Here is a 17,500-nt window from a genome sequence, read left to right on the forward strand (position 1 = left end):
AAAATTCAGTATTTACTTTAACATGAAACACTTACTCTTAAGGAATCTATAGGACTTTACTGTGAAGGAATCTAAAGCATTTGAACAACACTCTTCAGTTTAGCCTTTAAATCCCCAAAACATCATTATTCTCTATTAAAATCACAATACACGAGGCGACTTTTGGTAGAACCTCACTCAGACGCACTCTCTTTCCTTTCATCATTTGGCTCCATAGACACTGAATAGGAATCATATGGTGGTGGCAGTGGTGGTAGTGATCCTTCTCTAGGAGCCACATAACAACACTCCTGAAGGGAACCATAACCTTACGTCCTTGCCAGCGACTCCACGGACGGCGGGAAGATCTCGGATGGCTTTCTCAGCGTGCAGCGGCAGGCGGTGGGAGGGGCGTGAGGGGAAAGGTGAAAGTTAGTATATAAGAGTGAAGTGAGGGTAGCGGGGAACAGACGGCGGGGTGGATGTGACTTGTCTCTATTCCCTCACTCTGCTGTGAAGGAAGGCAGCTGTAGGACCACTGCACAGGAACATTAAGGAAGGAATAATTACTGAAGGACCTCAAGGATTAGACAAGCTCCAGTATCCTGTGAAGTTCCTAACGGGTTCTCCTAGTATCCTTTGCCTCTCTGCCCTACTCCCGGAAATGAGCGAGTCAGTGAGCCTAAAGGAGTGAGTCAGAGGATTCCCCGCCTTACTCACCATGAAGATTCACTTATTCTGTCTGGTGAGTAAAGAGATGGAGACGAGACGCATTCTGTTTGTCTGTTTGTCTGTCTGTCTCTCTTGCATCGTCACTCCGCAAACATGTGGTTGGGAATATCTCAGTGCTTCCTTACTTCACTTCCTCCCATCACTTCCTTTCGCTTCTTTGGCTTCTGTTTGTCGCCTTTTTCTGGTAGTTTTCCTTTTCATTCCACTCTTTTTCGTGTTTTTCCTCTCTCTAATGGTGAATGTTGGTATGTTTCACTGAGTCTCATTTCCTCTCCCTCTCTCTCTGTTTGCCTTTCAATGTTTGTCTGTCTGCTTGTATCTGCTTATCTTCCTGGCTTTCTCTGTTTTTTATACCTCTCTCTCTCTCTCTCTCTCTCTCTCTCTCTCTCTCTCTCTCTCTCTCTCTCTCTCTCTCTCTCTCTCTCTCTCTCTCTCTCTCTCTCTCTCTCTCTCTCTCTCTCTCTCTCTCTCTCTCTCTCTCTCTCTCTCTCTCTCTCTCTCTCTCTCTCTCTCTCTCTCTCTCTCTCTCTCTCTCTCTCTCTCTCTCTCTCTCTCTCTCTCTCTCTCTCTCTCTCGTGTCCTCCCAGCAAGAGGCAATCAAGTCCATCATTATTTTCCGCCAGTTTCCAGTTTGGCCTGAAATGTTTGTCACTTCTAAATTGTTTGCCTTGTAACTTTTTTTATTTCTTTTTCCTTTCCCTTTATTTTTCCCTTACTTTTCCTTGTCCTCCCCATTCCAGACTGCGACCTCGGAAACTTGTCTATTTTTTATTTCTCTTCGCTTCTAACCTTTTTTTCCCCCTCACTTTTTTCGCTTCTTTTTTTTCTTTCCTTTTGTCTCAGTTCATCCGACACTCACTCACCCTTCATCCACAGTATCCTCTCCTCCGCAGCCTCCACTTCAACCTGATCCACTTCTCTCTCTCTCTCTCTCTCTCTCTCTCTCTCTCTCTCTCTCTCTCTCTCTCTCTCTCTCTCTCTCTCGCTCTCGCTCTGTTTCTCTGTGTGTGTTTTCATGCGAAGGAAAATTTATTGTATATTCCAAACAAAACATGAATAAATAAATAAATGTGTGAATATATATAAATAAAATAAAATAAATGAACATGAAGGAAGCAAAAATATGAGGAAAAATACAATATCCAGACGAAGAAATCTGGGAAATAATTCAATAGAGCAACTGGAAACTATAAAAAAAAAAAAAAAACAGATAGAAGGAAAAAAAAAAAGAACATTCACCAAATAAATTAAGTAAAAATTATAAAGATTACGAACGAAAAAAAAAGAAGAAAGCTTAATAAAAACGGCAAATTATTAAAAAAAAAAAAAAAAAAAGCATCGTTCAAAAGATCAAATAGAAATAGATACAGTTATCTTAGAAATGTATAAAATGTAGGTATCAGACAGGGGACCGGTTCAGAGAGAGAGAGAGAGAGAGAGAGAGAGAGAGAGAGAGAGAGACGAGACGAGACGAGACGAGACGAGACGAGACGAAGCAACACATGTAAACAGAATAACAAATACACAAATAACAGCCATTACACACACTTTCAAGATTTTGTGGGAGAAATTCAACGTGATAGATGAGAAAGGTAACTTCTGACGGAGGAGAATCACGTGCGCCCATTACTCTCACTGCAGCGGGAGGTGGAAAGATATAAGTTGATAAGTTTCCCGTCAGAAGAGAAGACTCGCCATCTGCTTGAAGTGACGAGGCAAGTTTAGTTAATCAGCAGACAGATGGTGAAGTTGCCGCGTCTCTGAAGATAGCGAGTAGGTGCATTAGATGATAGAGTGGCTGGTGGTGGTGGTGGTGGTGGTGGTAGGAACATAAAGGAAGCTACATGAAGTCATCAGTCCTACACGTTTCAGTCTGCATAAAACTTGATATAAAACTTGCTTCTGTATTTTCTCTTATCATCTCAAGTCATGAATTTTTACTTGTCTTTTGAATCTCCCTATTGACTCGAGTGTAAATATTGACAGTAGTGATGGTAATGGTTATGATCATGTCCTCGAAAGCTCTAGTCTTGTGAAATACGCAAACAGAGTCACTGTAAAAAAATACACAAAATAGATTAATAAAAGAAAGGGAAAAGAAAGAACAAGAAATACTGATTGATACCATGACAACCCACAAAGTCAATTACTAAAAGCGTATTAATTCAGAAAACAATACATAGAACCGTAACTTATCTGAACCTTATAAAAAAAAGACAAATAATAATAAAACTTGACAACAATAATACACCAACGAACAAACAATTAATGATGATATTAATAATACATAAATATATTAAAAAACATATAAACTCAGAAAACAGTACATAGAACTCTCTCTGACCTGACCTTATGAAAAATTACTACCAATACAAAATAGTAGCGAAAAAATAAGTAGTAATAATAGTAATAACAAAAATAATAGTACGAAAATCTAATTACAAAAACTAAATGAGCTTAAGTAGGACTCTCTCTGACCTCGTGACCTTAAGATCCCTGACCACTTGAAATCATAGGATACTCAAGGACCCGAGACACGCCCATGTTCCTGCAGGATGCACAAGGGAGACCATGCATCCCCTCCGGCAGGATACTTAGCTTCATATTACGTGACTCGGAAAGGTAACGGTAATTAACAGGAGTATCCTTCACGAGGTCTTAAGAATATCCTTCACTTGTAGTTTAAGTAGGAATTAGATACTTTCTCTTTCATACCTCACATGCTTCCTGCCCCTCACGCACGCCCGCACGCCCGCACGCTCGCACGACTCACCCTCCATATACCACACGCCCTCTGCACACTAATTCTTACTCCTGCTCACGCTAAGACACGCAGGAATCTTTTTTATTATGCACGTTTTATCTCACCCATTCACCCTGACTCTCTCTCTCTCTCTCTCTCTCTCTCTCTCTCTCTCTCTCTCTCTCTCTCTCTCTCTCTCTCTCTCTCTCTCTCTATGAAATTAACTTTTATTTTTGTATTTTTTCTCTTTCCTTCTGTTTTACTTTCATTTTATAGTTCTTGTTCTTGTTCGTTTTTTGTTGTTCTTGTTTTTATTCTACTTCTGTTTATTTTTTTTCTTGTTTCTTTATTTTTGTTGTTTTTAAGTTATTGTTGTTGTTATTCTTCTTCTTCTTCTTCTGTTTCGTTTCTTTTTTTTCTTCTTCTTCTTCTTCTTCCTCTTCCTCTTCCTCTTCCTCCTCCTCCTCCTTCTCCTCCTCCTCCTCCTCCTCCTCCTCATCCTCCTCCTCCTCATCCTCCTCCTCCTCCTCCTCTTCCTCCTCCTCCTCCCCTACCCATCCCCCACTCCCGGAGATAAAGATTCAGAGAGCTTTGTTTTGTGTATATTTTCCTTACATATTGCGCTCTTCCGTACTGTCATAACCTCAATCACTCCTCTATTTGTTCTCCAGTCTTCTTTTTTTTCTAACTAGTAATGTTTGATAGTAATATTCACCATCCGAGTCTCTATAATTTATTCTCTTTATATGTTTCGTAACTTCCTGAAAATTAGATTATTGTGCAACACTCTTATTACATGAGAGAGAGAGAGAGAGAGAGAGAGAGAGAGAGAGAGAGAGAGAGAGAGAGAGAGAGAGAACGGGCTTGACTTTCGTTTTTTGTTACTTTCCTCTTTCTCTCTCTCTCTCTCTCTCTCTCTCTCTCTCTCTCTCTCTCTCTCTCTCTCTCTCTCTCTCTCTCTCTCTCTCAGCATAGTCGGGTGGAAAGCGAAGTTGACTGAATTCAACACTCCTTCTCCTCCTCCTCCTCCTCCTCCTCCTCCTCCTCCTCCTCCTCCTCCTCCTCCTCCTCCTTCTCTTCCCATTCCTTTCCCCTCCAATTCAAGCGTTCCTATTGTCCCCCTCTCCTCCAAGAATCCCCCTCTCCCTCCCCTCCCTCCTTACTTCTCCTCCCCTTAAGCGCTTTCTTTCTCTCCCCTCCACATCCTCTGTCTAGTCTCTCCTCTCCTCCTCACCCCCATCTATGCTCTCCCCATCCTTCCCTCCCTCGCTCCCCCCGCTTTTGCCTGCACGCACGATAAAGGTATGCAACACACGTAACACACGCACGCTTCTTTGCTCCCACGAATTGCGAACACACTTCAATCGCTTATTTTTTCCCGCTGACCGCTGTGATGGTTGACCTGAGACAGACAGACAGACAGACAGACAGATAGATAGATAGATAGATAGATAGATAGTAGTGACACAGACAGGTAAATAAACAAATAGAAGAGTGGTATTTCGTAACGTCCATTAGAGAGAGAGAGAGAGAGAGAGAGAGAGAGAGAGAGAGAGAGAGAGAGCGTGGCATGTTTGTCTTCCTAAGTGCTGATTCATCTTTCTTGTGCTGCCTTCCATCTCATCTTCCCCTTCCCCGTTTTCTCTTCTTCCTCTTCCAACTCGTTATTGCCTTCTCGTCTTCTCCCTCATGCTCCTCCTCCTCCTTTTCGTTTTTCTTCCTCCTCCTTTATCATCCGACACTTTCTTGCTTTTACGTCATGCTCTCCTTCTTTACTTAAGTGTTTGGTAAGTAAGTAGATAGATGGATAGATAGATAGAGAGATAAATGATTAGATAGATTGGTTTCTTAACAGGTAGATAAATTGAAACTAAAACTAATGAAAATATTCCTTTTAATCTTGCTAATGTAGGTAATTATTCTTAAAAGACAAAAATATGAACTACTATTTTCACTGAGAATTTACTTTTTTTTCCCACGTGTTTCCTCACCTCGAATTAATTGCTGTCAACTAATTTCCCCAGCTAATTAAAAATACAATTAAATTACTTTCGGTTAACAAAAAATAAATGAAAAGAATAGATATACATAAGAGATGTTAATTACTTTTTTTTCGTGGCTTTTCGGTATTTTTAGTCTCAGAAATGTCTCTTTCTTTTTCTTAACTCATATACATACAAAACTGACTTTCTCTCAATTTATCATAATCATCGACCTGTGTGTGTGTGTGTGTGTGTGTGTGTGTGTGTGTGTGTGTGTGTGTGTGTGTGTAGACAAGGGAACTGAAATGAATAAATGGACAAAATTTACAGTCAAGAATACATCATACAAGAAGATAGACAATTAGACAGACAGACAAATAGATAAACAAACAGACACACAGATAAAACAAACCGAAACACAAAGAAACCAACACAAACACACACACACACACACACACACACACACACACACACACACACACACACACACACACACAATCACACAAACCTTACACCAAACACACTGAAAGAGAAAATACTGAACAAAACTCGCCAGGCACAATGAATACCCATGAAAACTATACAGAGAAGACTCATCGCGCTGCCAGACACCGTGTTACCTGTCTCGCTGCCGTAATTACCCAGGTGCGCTGTTGAGCAGGTAGCGGCGGTGACGTAACACGAGACCTTTCACCTGCGTGGGATAACTGTTTCCTGTACTGAGAGAGAGAGAGAGAGAGAGAGAGAGAGAGAGAGAGAGAGAGAGTGGGAACAGGTTTTTCTTTCGCTGTTTATCTATTCGCTTCCGTGTTTCCTGTACTACTGGAGAGAGAGAGAGAGAGAGAGAGAGAGAGAGAGAGAGAGAGAGAGATAATTTTCTCTTTTTCTTTACTGACGAGAGAGAGAGAGAGTACCCATTCATTCTCTCTCTCTCTCTCTCTCTCTCTCTCTCTCTCTCTCTCTCTCTCTCTCTCTCTCTCTCTCTCTCTCTCTCTCTCTCTCTCTCTCTCTCTCTCTCTCTCTCTCTCTCTCTCTCTCTCTCTCTCTCTCTCTCTCTCTCTCTCTCTCTCTCTCTCTCTCTCTCTCTCTCTCTCTCTCTCTCTCTCTCTCTTCTCTCTCTCTCTCTCTCTCTCTCTCTCTCTCTCTCTCTCTCTCTCTCTCTCTCTCTCTCTCTCTCTCTCTCTCTCTCTCTCTCTCTCTCTCTCTCTCTCTCTCTCTTCTCTCTCTCTCTCTCTCTCTCTCTCTCTCTCTCTCTCTCTCTCTCTCTCTCTCTCTCTCTCTCTCTCTGTGCCGCGTGTGGTGCCCCTCTATTGTGTTGCCAATGCGCCGCGGTCACGTCTGATTGTCTGTCTGTCATCTCCATTGTGTGAACGGATGGTGTTCTCAGCCTTCCGTCCTTCCTTACCTTCCTCTTCCTTCTGTTCCTCCTCCTGTGTTTTTCTTCCGTTTTCTTTCCTTCCTGTCACCGTTATGGTATTTTTTTCTTCTTCCTCGTCTTTCTTTTCCTTCTTTTTTCGTCTGTATTCACTATCTAGTCTTGTTTTTTGTATACCTGTATTATTTTAGATTTAGATAAGTGTCAAAATTGATAGTAGTAGTGGTAGTAGTAGCAGTAGTAGTAGTAATAGTAATAGTAGGAGTAGTAGTAGCATTACTAGTAGTAGTTGTAGTAGTAGTAGTAGTAGTAGTAGTAGCAGTAGTAGTAGTAGTAGTAGTAGTTGCAGCAGCAGAAGTAGCAACAGTAATAACTCATTTTCTCTTACCCTTATCCCTTCCTTCCCTCCCTTCTCAACCCTCCCTCACACACTCACGAAGGTCTGGGCCGTGGCAGTGGCCCGGGCCGTGGAGGCGGTGGTCACGGAGGAGGCGCTGGCTACCACAGTGGAAGACACCAAGCATGTTCCGGCGACAAACACGAAAGTAGTTAGCGAGGGTCTGGCCACGATCAAGGAAAGCAAGGTTGAGAAGAGAAAAGGTACTGAACAATTGTTATTAATATTATATATGTTTTGATAATATGAAGTTTTGTGTATAATACTGTTGAAATCATTGAAGCGCAAATGAGAGAGGCAAAGAGTGAAATAGGCTGGATAATAATAGAAGTAGTGGTGGTGGTAATGGTAGATTTATTAGTATTAATTGCATTATCAATAAGGTATTAAGAAAACTAGCAGTATTTCATATAAACAAAAGGCAACACGTATAACATCATAAGACCAAACAATAAGCCTGGAGAGAGACCAGAACACAAGGCAAAAGACAGGATGAACAAACCTTATATAGAGACTGCCTACAACTCCAAGGAACACGAGGGAACACAAAGGAAGACCCAAGGAGCAGGAGTTGCATAGTACAAAAGAAAAAATGCAGAGAAAACGAGATAGCACTGAAAAAGAGGCAGATTAGTATACCAGATAGCAATTTCCTATCCTACTACTCTCAACATCCTATATCCTACAGCTGACCAGGGCAACATCCCACCACCCCCCCTGTACCAGCTACCCTTAGAGTCCCCAGGGGCAGCGCCGGGAGGATCCTACTCCACTCCTACGCAGAGTCTCCCGTCCATCGGCGCCTCCTACACGCCTCCCTCAGGGGACAGCGGATTCTTCATCACTTTCGGCCCTGGTGATGCTATTCAGTCCTCACACGGTGCAGGGAGTGGCGTAGGATCTCTCGGGATATCCTACGGCGGTGGAGGTGGTGGTGGTGGTGGTGGTGGTGGTGGATATGGTGGTGGAGTAGGAGGAGGAGGAGGAGGAGGTGGAGGAAGTGGAGGAGGATACGGTGGTGGAGTAGGAGGAGGAGGTGGAATTGGAGGAGGAGGAGGTTATGGCGGAGGAGGTGGAGGAAATGGAGGAGGATACGGTGGTGGAGTAGGAGGAGGAGGTGGAATTGGAGGAGGAGGTGGAGGAAGTGGAGGAGGATACGGTGGTGGAGTAGGAGGAGGAGGAGGAGGTGGAATTGGAGGAGGGGGAGGTTATGGCGGAGGAGGTGGAGGAAGTGGAGGAGGATACGGTGGTGGAGTAGGAGGAGGAGGTGGAATTGGAGGAGGAGGAGGAGGAGGACATGGTGGTGGAGGAGCTGGTGGAGGATATGGAGGAGGAATAGCTGGAGGAGGAGGAGGAGGAGGAGGAGTTGGAGGAGGCTATGGAGGAGGAGGAGGAGGAGGAGGAGGAGGAGGAGGTGGAGGAGGACACGGTGGTGGAGTAGGAGGAGGAGGAGGTTATGATGGAGGAGGAGGAGGAGGAGGAGGGGGTCATGGTGGAGGAGGAGGATCTGGTGGAGAATATGGAAGAGGAATAGGTGGAGGAGGAGGAGTTGGAGGAGGCTATGGCGGAGGAGGAGGAGGAGATGGAGGAGGATATGGTGGAGGAGGAGGAAGTGGAGGAGGGTATGGTGGTGGAGTAGGAGGAGGAGGTGGAATTGGAGGAGGAGGTTATGGTGGTGGAGGAGGAGGAGGAGGAGGAGTTGGAGGAGGCTATGGTGGAGGAGATGGAGGAGGATACGGTGGAGGAGGAGGAGGAGGAGGAAGTGGAGGAGGGTACGGTGGTGGAGTAGGAGGAGGAGGAGGAATTGGGAGGAGGAGGATGGTGGTGGAGGAGGAGGAGGAGGAGGAGGAGGAGATTATGGTGGAGGAGGAGGAAGTGGAGGAGGATACGGTGGTGGAATAGGAGGTGGAGGTGGAATTGGAGGAGGAGGAGGAGGATATGGTGGAGGAGCAGGAGGAGGTTATGGTGGAGGAGCAGGAGGAGGTCATGGTGGAGGAGGAGGAGGAGGATATGGTGGAGGTGGAGGAGGAGGAAGTGGAGGAGGCTATGGTGATGGAGGAGGAGTAGGAGGAGGATATGGTGGTGGAGGAGGAGGTGGAGGAGGAGGAGATGGGAGGATATGGTGGAGGAGGAGGAGGAGGAGGAGGATGGATGGAGGAGGAGGAGGATGGAGGAGGATATGGTGGAGGAGTAGGAGGAGGAGGAGGAGTTGGAGGAGGATATGGTGGGGGAGGAGTAGGAGGAGGACATGGTGGAGGTGCAGGAGGAGGAGGAGCAGGAGGAGGATATGGTGGAGGAAGTGGAGGAGGTCATGGTGGAGGAGGAGGAGGAGCAGGAGGAGGATATGGTGGAGGAAGTGGAGGAGGTCATGGTGGAGGAGGAGGAGGAGCAGGAGGAGGATATGGTGGAGGAAGTGGAGGAGGTCATGGTGGAGGAGGAGGAGGAGCAGGAGGAGGATATGGTGGAGGAAGTGGAGGAGGTCATGGTGGAGGAGGAGGAGGAGCAGGAGGAGGATATGGTGGAGGAAGTGGAGGAGGTCATGGTGGAGGAGGAGGAGGAGCAGGAGGAGGATATGGTGGTGGTGGAGGAGGAGGTCATGGTGGAGGAGGAGGAGGAGGAAGTGGAGGAGGATATGGAGGAGGTGGAATTGCTATAGATATTCCTAGCTCATCCTACGGCGCTCCTGACGTCCCTAGCTCATCCTACGGCGCTCCTGACGTCCCTAGCTCATCCTACGGCGTTCCTGATGTTCCTAGTTCATCCTACGGCGCCCCTCCTAGTTCATCCTACGCTACCCCTGACGTCCCTAGTTCATCCTATAGCGCTCCTGATGTTCCTAGTTCATCATACGGCGCTCCTGACGTCCCTAGTTCATCCTACGGCGCTCCTGATGTTCCTAGTTCATCCTACGGCGCCCCTCCTAGCTCATCCTACGGTCCTCCACCTCCTAGCTCATCCTACGGCGCCCCTCCCTCCAGTTCTTATAGTGGAGGTAATTCTCTCTCCTCCAATTTTGAGGTAATTCATCTTGCTGGTGACGGAGGCAGCCACAATGGAGGAGGAGGATATGGTGGAGGAGGAGGTGGAGATCATGGCGGAGGAGGAGGTCATGGAGGTGGTCACGGAGGCGGAGGAGGAGGTGGAGGTTATGGTGGAGGAGGAGGGCACGGAGGAGGAGGTGGAGGAGGAGGAGGACACGGTGGAGGAGGTGGAGGAGGGTATGGTGGAGGAGGAGGAGGTGGACACGAAGGAGGTGGAGGTTATGGTGGAGGAGGAGGAGGTGGACACGGAGGAGGTGGAGGTTATGGTGGAGGAGGAGGGCACGGAGGAGGAGGAGGACACGGTGGAGGAGGAGGAGGAGGACACGGAGGAGGTGGAGGAGGGTACGGAGGAGGAGGAGGAGCAGGACACGGTGGAGGAGGAGGAGGAGGACACGGAGGTGGAGGAGGTTATGGTGGAGGAGGAGGAGCAGGACACGGTGGAGGAGGAGGAGGAGGACACGGAGGTGGAGGAGGTTATGGTGGAGGAGGAGGAGGAGGACACGGTGGAGGAGGAGGAGGACACGGAGGAGGTGGAGGAGGTTATGGTGGAGGAGGAGGAGGACACGGTGGAGGCGGTGGAGGAGGATACGGAGGAGGAGGAGGAGGAGGAGGATATGGTGGCGGAGGAGGAATAGGTGGAGGAGGAGGATATGGTGGCGGAGGAGGAATAGGTGGAGGAGGAGGATATGGTGGAGGAGGAGGAATAGGTGGAGGAGGAGGATATGGTGGAGGAGGAGGATATGGTGGAGGAGGAGGATATGGTGGAGGAGGAGGAATAGGTGGAGGAGGAGGATATGGTGGAGGAGGAGGAATAGGTGGAGGAGGAGGATATGGTGGCGGAGGAGGTCATGGTGGAGGAATAGGTGGAGGAGGATACGGAGGAGGAGGTGGAGGTTATGGTGGAGGTGGTATGGGGTATGGTGGAAGTGGACACGGTGGAGGATACGGTGGAGAGGTGGTGATAGTGGAGAGCTATGGTGGAGGTGGAAGGCGGAAGAAGAAGCAAGGATCAATGAAGAATTTCTTTGACAAATTGAAGAAAATGTTTAAATTCTGGCGATAAATTTCCCACTGTACATCTGTTACCCCACATCTCTCCACCGCAAGTCTCTCTCATTCCACACCTGCTCTTCACCACACCTGTCAATAATGTCCACCTCACTTCCCCCTCTCCAAACTTACCACACCTGCTCCTTACCACACCTGCCAATAATATCCACCTCACTTTTCCCTCTCCAAACTTATCACACCATTTCTTCCATACCTGCTCTTTACCACACCTGTCAATGATATCAACTTTACCCACGCTTCTCCACACATACCCACTACCACAAATACCCAAATATACACGTGAAACTATGCAAATCTGTCAGTAACTCCATCTAGCACACCTGTCCTTACCTACACACTTACTTACCACACCTGTCTTCCTCTAATTTGTAAATATGATGTATTTTTATGCAATGTTTTGTTGTCTTTTGGAGTTTTTTATTGTGATATTAAAAGAAATGAGTGTATTGTGTGTTGTGATTTTCCATTTACGTGTGTGTGTGTGTGTGTGTGTGTGTGTGTGTGTGTGTGTGTGTGTGTGTGTGTGTGTGCGTGTGTGTGTTTCGGCTTTCAAATCAAATGGCGTTCTTTTCCAGCAAACACCTTCTCGCCTGGAAAACGCCGCTGGAATAACCATGATTCATTTATACGACTGTTTTCTCTCGTTCGGGTTCTAAGGCACGTTTCCTCCAGGGAGAGAAAGAGAGAGAGAGGTGGGGGTGGGCTGTTGGGAAGGAGTAAGGTGACCCAGCCAGCCTCTCTCCTCCTCAGTTTCTCTCGTCCAAAAAGTATAATCCTAGAAAGTTATAGGTTTGTTGTGACTTTCCTCATCCCTTATTCATATATTTCTACTTGTTTTTTTTTCTTCTTCTTTCCTTCACGCCTCGTCTGGTATCGTAAATATATTCACACTCAGGCCACAAAGGTTCTCGGGTATACGAAAACTTATTGTTTAGAAAGTGGAGAGTCATCGCTATTGGTGCTGCGTCAGGCTAAGACAACATAGAACACAAAGAAAGGTACAAGAACTCATCATGTCTACATAAATCTGTCCCATGCTTGCCTGTTTCTACCTATGCATAAATTTGTCGTCTTTGAAACCACCCAATTGATGCACTACTAACAAGCTTTCTGAGTCTATTCCAGTTTCTTTCTCTTAAATCTTACTTTATGAAGCTTTTATTATTTACTTCTTATCCTGCATACCGACTAAATTTTTTTCATGTCATTCTTGTTATATCAGGAAAGGGATAGGACACTTAGATAGGACACAGCGATAGGAGGATGACAAACAGTTGATCATGATACCACAAAGAGACGGAAGTTAGAAAACGGTGATGAGACACGATGGACACGAGAAAAAACATTATTAGGGCATGATAGGAGATTCAGAACAGGATCAAAACGAACATGATAGCCCTGTTATGAAACGCTTTGTTCTCTCAAGAGATTTTCTCCTATTAATAGTCTAGAAATCACGTTAATACATCAGTAGAGCCGTAAAAACACCCTTTAAGAACTGTTTAGCTAGGTCTTTAAGAGTGTTTCTCCTGTTCATAGTACAAAAATCACGTTAATCTACCATTGGAACCGTAAAAACACCATTAACTCTTTCAGTACTGGGACACAATTTTACCTTGAGATTAGTGTACTATTAGATTATTTTATTTACACTAGGAAAAATCTACGGACGTCAGATGATTAATGGCCACAGTTTCACTATTTCAATACCCCACATGAGTTTCTGAAGCTGTATAGAATCACCAAATAGTAAGCAGAATGAGTACGGAAATGCGTCTTGGTACTGAAGGGGTTAAAGAACCATTTAACTGGGTTTTTAAGAGAGTTTCTCCTGTTCATAGTATAGAAATCGTTAGTCTATCACTGAAGCTGTAAAAATACCTTAAAAACCGAATTACTTCAGTTAGAGCCTTTGGAAAGTAGAGGTGCAGCCAGAGGGTTTCAGAATACGGTGTTTCTAAGTTAGCTTGGTTTCTTGCACTCTCCCGCCTCGAGTCAGCCAGATCGCAGCTTCCTGAGCCAGCGATAAGGGAACTGGACCCGAGTCACTTCACTTAACACTTCCTTCCTTCCTCATTATCTCTCTCCTTCTCTTTTTCTCCATCTCTTTCTCTCCCTCGCTTTCCTACACTCAAGATACGAGAGAAGGCTTTCATTTTACTGCCTTTGTATATTTTTCTTTCATTCCCCTTCATTCCTACACTCCACCCGCTCCTCCCGCCCACTTCTCCCGCCCACTCTCCCCGCCCACTCTCCCCGCCCACTCTCCCCGCCCACTCTCCTCGCCCACACAGTACGAAAGCGAGAACATTAAGAGAGGGAGGAGATACAGTTTTCCTCCATCTTGAAGGCGCCATCTCCATACACTAGTCCCGCTCTCTCTCCCTTTTACTCTCCTCCTCCTCTTCCTCCTTGCTCCTTCCTCCTCCTCCTCCTCCTCCTCCTCCTCCTCCTCCTCCTCCTCTTCTTCTTCTTCTTCTTCTTCTTTTTCCCCCTCTGTTTCCTTCCCTTTTCTCTTTCTACTTTTTGCACATTTTACCTTTTACTGTTTTTTTTATTTATGTCTTTATTTCTTCCCTTTTTGTTCGTTTTTATCTTTTCTGTTTCTAGTTTTTGCTTTCTTTTCTTCTTTTTTTTCTTTATAGTCTCATATTTTCTTTCTTTCTATCTCCACTCACCTTTAGTTTTCCTCCTCCTTCTCTTTTATTTCCTTATTTGTCATCTGCTTTTTATTGACTTTCTTTTTCATTTCACTATTTTTTTCTAACTTTTGTCATCAATCCTTTCCATTTCATTTATTTTCCAGCACATTTCCTTTCATTTTTCATTGCTTTCTCTCTTAGTCATCATTATTTCTTACCTTCATTTCATAGCTTTCCCTTTTCTCTCGTTTATCTTGACTTTCCTCACGTCTTCCTTTACGTTTCCTTGTTTCTTATCACCTCTTGTTTCTTTCCTTACTCTTATTCCTTAAATCTTATCTTTCATTCATTTTCTTACTTATTAATTCTTATTTCTCATTGCTATTATTCTTTCTTCCTTCCCTATGACAAAGCAAACACCGGCCACCTTTACCTGGCTTCGAATTAATTAGAATCATATCCTTTTTATATACTTTCCACATAAACCTTTAAGCTCCTTTTAATCTCAGGAATCGCTGGCAAATTTCAATATATTTTTCCCTTGCTTTTTTTTAATGTATCTCGAAATCATATTATGCAAATCACTTTATCTCTTCAAATAACGTGTTTAAAGAAAGTCGTGTGTTTTTTTTTTTTTTCATCTATATTTCTATTCGTGTTTTTATTTTGTGTTCGTGTCAGTTTGTCTCTGTCATCTGTCTGTCTGTCTGTATGTCTATAGTTGAAGGACGGTTTAAAGAAAAAGAAATAGATAAAAAGAAAGGAAGAAAAGGAAACGAAATAGAAGTGTAAAGAATTTGAAAGCGAAAGCGTGTGTGGAGGAGGAAGAAAAAAAGGAGTAGGAGGAGGAGGAGATAAAAAAAAAGAGAAAAAGAGAAAAGCGAGAAATGTTAAAAAGTTTAAAGGAAAAATGGGAGGAGGAGGAGGAGGAGGAGGAGGAGGCACTCTTCGCCTTAAGAGATCTCGACGACACTGTGTATTGACAGCTGGCAAGGCACTATGCTTCCCCTCTCCCCCTCTCACCCTTCTCCCCTCTCCATACCCTTTCTCTCCCCTTTCTCACTTTCATCCTTTCCTTCCCTTCTTTCCTCAGTTCCCTTGGTTTTCCCACTCTCTCTCTCTCTCTCTCTCTCTCTCTCTCTCTCTCTCTCTCTCTCTCTCTCTCTCTCTCCCGAAGCCTTAAATGTGTTTATTCTTGTCCTTATGTTTGGCTTAGGATTATTCTCTAAGGTCAACCTGGAAGAGGAGGAGGAGGAGGAGGAGGAGGAAGGAAGAAATAGAGGAGACAGGATCGACAAACTTCATTCAAGATTTGCTTTGAAGGATCTTACTCTCCCTCCTCCTCCTCCCCTCCTCCTCCTCCTCTCTCCTTCCTCCTCCTCCTCCCTCTACCTTTCCTCCTCCTTTTCTTTCTCCTCCCTTCCTTTCTTCCTCAGTCTCTCTTCTCTCTCTCTCTCTCTCTCTCTCTCCTCTCTCTCTCTCTCTCTCTCTCTCTCTCTCTCTCTCTCTCTCTCTCTCTCTCTCTCTCTCTCTCTCTCTCTCTCTCTCTCTCTCTCTCTCTCTCTCTCTCTCTCTCTCTCTAATATACTAAATATCTCAGTTTCATTAAAAGAGAAGTTAATGGAATTTTTTAAGGCTTTTTATTAGAATACAAATTAATTTCCTGTTATTTTTGCTTCATTTTTCTCCCGCTAATGATAAAAAGTGGATGAATTTTGTGGAAAAGCGTTTGATAATATCCCTGTGTGTGTGTGTGTGTGTGTGTGTGTGTGTGTGTGTGTGTGTGTGTGTGTGTGTGTGTGTGTTTGCTTCCAGGAACTCATAATGCTTGTTATATTGACACATCTGTTCGCTTTTACACTCAATCTCTCTCTCTCTCTCTCTCTCTCTCTCTCTCTCTCTCTCTCTCTCTCTCTCTCTCTCTCTCTCTCTCTCATCTTTCTATCTATCTCTATCTATCTTTATCTATCTATCTATCTATCTATTTCACAAAAACCCACAAAAAAACTCTACGAAAACACGAAAATGCACAAAACCTTGAAAAAGACAAAACACTCGAAAAAAGTAAAGACGAAGAAGAAAAGGATGAAAACCCCACAACACGATAAAAAAAAAAACTCGCAGAACCTTACAAAATACCCTCAAAAATTCACACAAAGTAATTAAAGATGAAAATAAAAAGACGAGTAAATGAAACGGACTTGAAATAACTCACTAACTCAACTTGTGACTCGATGCGCTGACTCACTTTAGCTGTGGCTCGCGTAAAGGCGCTAACTCGGAGGACTAATTGAGTTACCCTTGGTGGAGAGAGAGAGAGAGAGAGAGAGAGAGAGAGAGAGAGTAATGTTTGTGTTCTGATGAGGGATATTTTGTGTTGTGTTTGAATTGTTTAGTTTGTTTCAAGGTGATATTTTTGTCTTTTTTTCTTTATTTTTGCTTATTTTCTTTTGCCTCTCTTTTTCTCGGAATTCCAGTTTTTATTTTCTTATTTGTTTTAATGGATATTTTCAAGCATATTTTTTCTTTTTTCTATTTTTTTGTCTTATTCGTTTCTCGTAATCGTTGTTTATTGTCTTTATCTGTTTATCTGTTTTCCTATCTATCTCCTCTTTTTTCTATATTTCTATTTACCTGCCTGCCTTTCTATATTTTGATCTATCTTTTGCCATTTATCTATCTTTATCTACTTTAATCATAACAAACACTACGCAGAACGAGAAACCATGAATTTTAACCAAACGAGTGTGTGTACAAACATATATCTGTATTTATATCTCTATTTTATATGTGTATGTATATATGTATATGCCTACGTATGTATGTCTAAGTATGTGCGTATATGTGTGTATGTTTGTGTGTCTATGTGTATGTGAGTCATGATGCAAGTTTGCTTATTACACGCTAAGTTTCCCTCGCGTCCTTGCATCTGAGAGCCAGCCTGTGAATACTAACCAGCAGCGCCTCACTCTCTTCATTATCGCAGATGGGAGGTCCCCGAAGTCTAGACGGGACGGGAGGGACTTGGCAGGGAAATGTAATGGCAGAGAGTCCTAGAGGCGTTGAGAACTCTAGATTTTGAAGAAGGAGGAGGATGAGGAGGAGATAAGACTGATAAGAAATATAAGGAAAGATGAAACGAGGAATAGGTGATAACAGAGAAAGAGGAGGACATAAGAAAGAGAAAGAAAAAAAAGGAAGAACATAAAAGGAGATAAAAGAGAAAGGAGGAGGAGATAAGAACGATAAGAAATATAAGAAAAGATGAAACGAGGAATAGGTGGTAACAGAGAAAGAGGAGGACATGAGAAAGAGAAATAGAAATGGATGGAAGAACACAAGAGGAGATAAGGAGAAAAAGGGAGATAAAGAACGAGACGAAATACAAGAAAAGATGAAATAAAGAACAGGTTATAACAGAGAAAGAGGAGGAGGACATGAGAAAGAGAAAGAAAAAAGGATGGAAGAACACCAAGAGGAGATAAAAAGAAAGGAGGAGATAAAAATTATACGAAATATGAAGAAAGAAGAAATCAAG

General features: G+C 44.1%; 1 protein-coding gene across 1 annotated transcript in view; it reads left to right on the forward strand.

The window, feature by feature from the left end:
• Positions 1–459: 459 nt before the first annotated feature.
• LOC123510451 (pro-resilin-like) overlaps positions 460–17,500 on the forward strand; it is an 18,289-nt gene continuing 1,248 nt past the window's right edge. The window contains exons 1-5 of the mRNA XM_045265642.1: positions 460–724; positions 7,252–7,411; positions 7,897–8,169; positions 9,865–10,226; positions 10,851–10,910. Coding sequence (XP_045121577.1) covers positions 701–724; positions 7,252–7,411; positions 7,897–8,169; positions 9,865–10,226; positions 10,851–10,910 — 879 coding nt within the window. The 5' untranslated portion in view covers positions 460–700. The remainder of the gene's footprint in view (positions 725–7,251; positions 7,412–7,896; positions 8,170–9,864; positions 10,227–10,850; positions 10,911–17,500) is intronic.

This window comes from Portunus trituberculatus, chromosome 29 (genome assembly GCF_017591435.1).
Source record: "Portunus trituberculatus isolate SZX2019 chromosome 29, ASM1759143v1, whole genome shotgun sequence".
NCBI lineage: Eukaryota > Metazoa > Arthropoda > Malacostraca > Decapoda > Portunidae > Portunus > Portunus trituberculatus.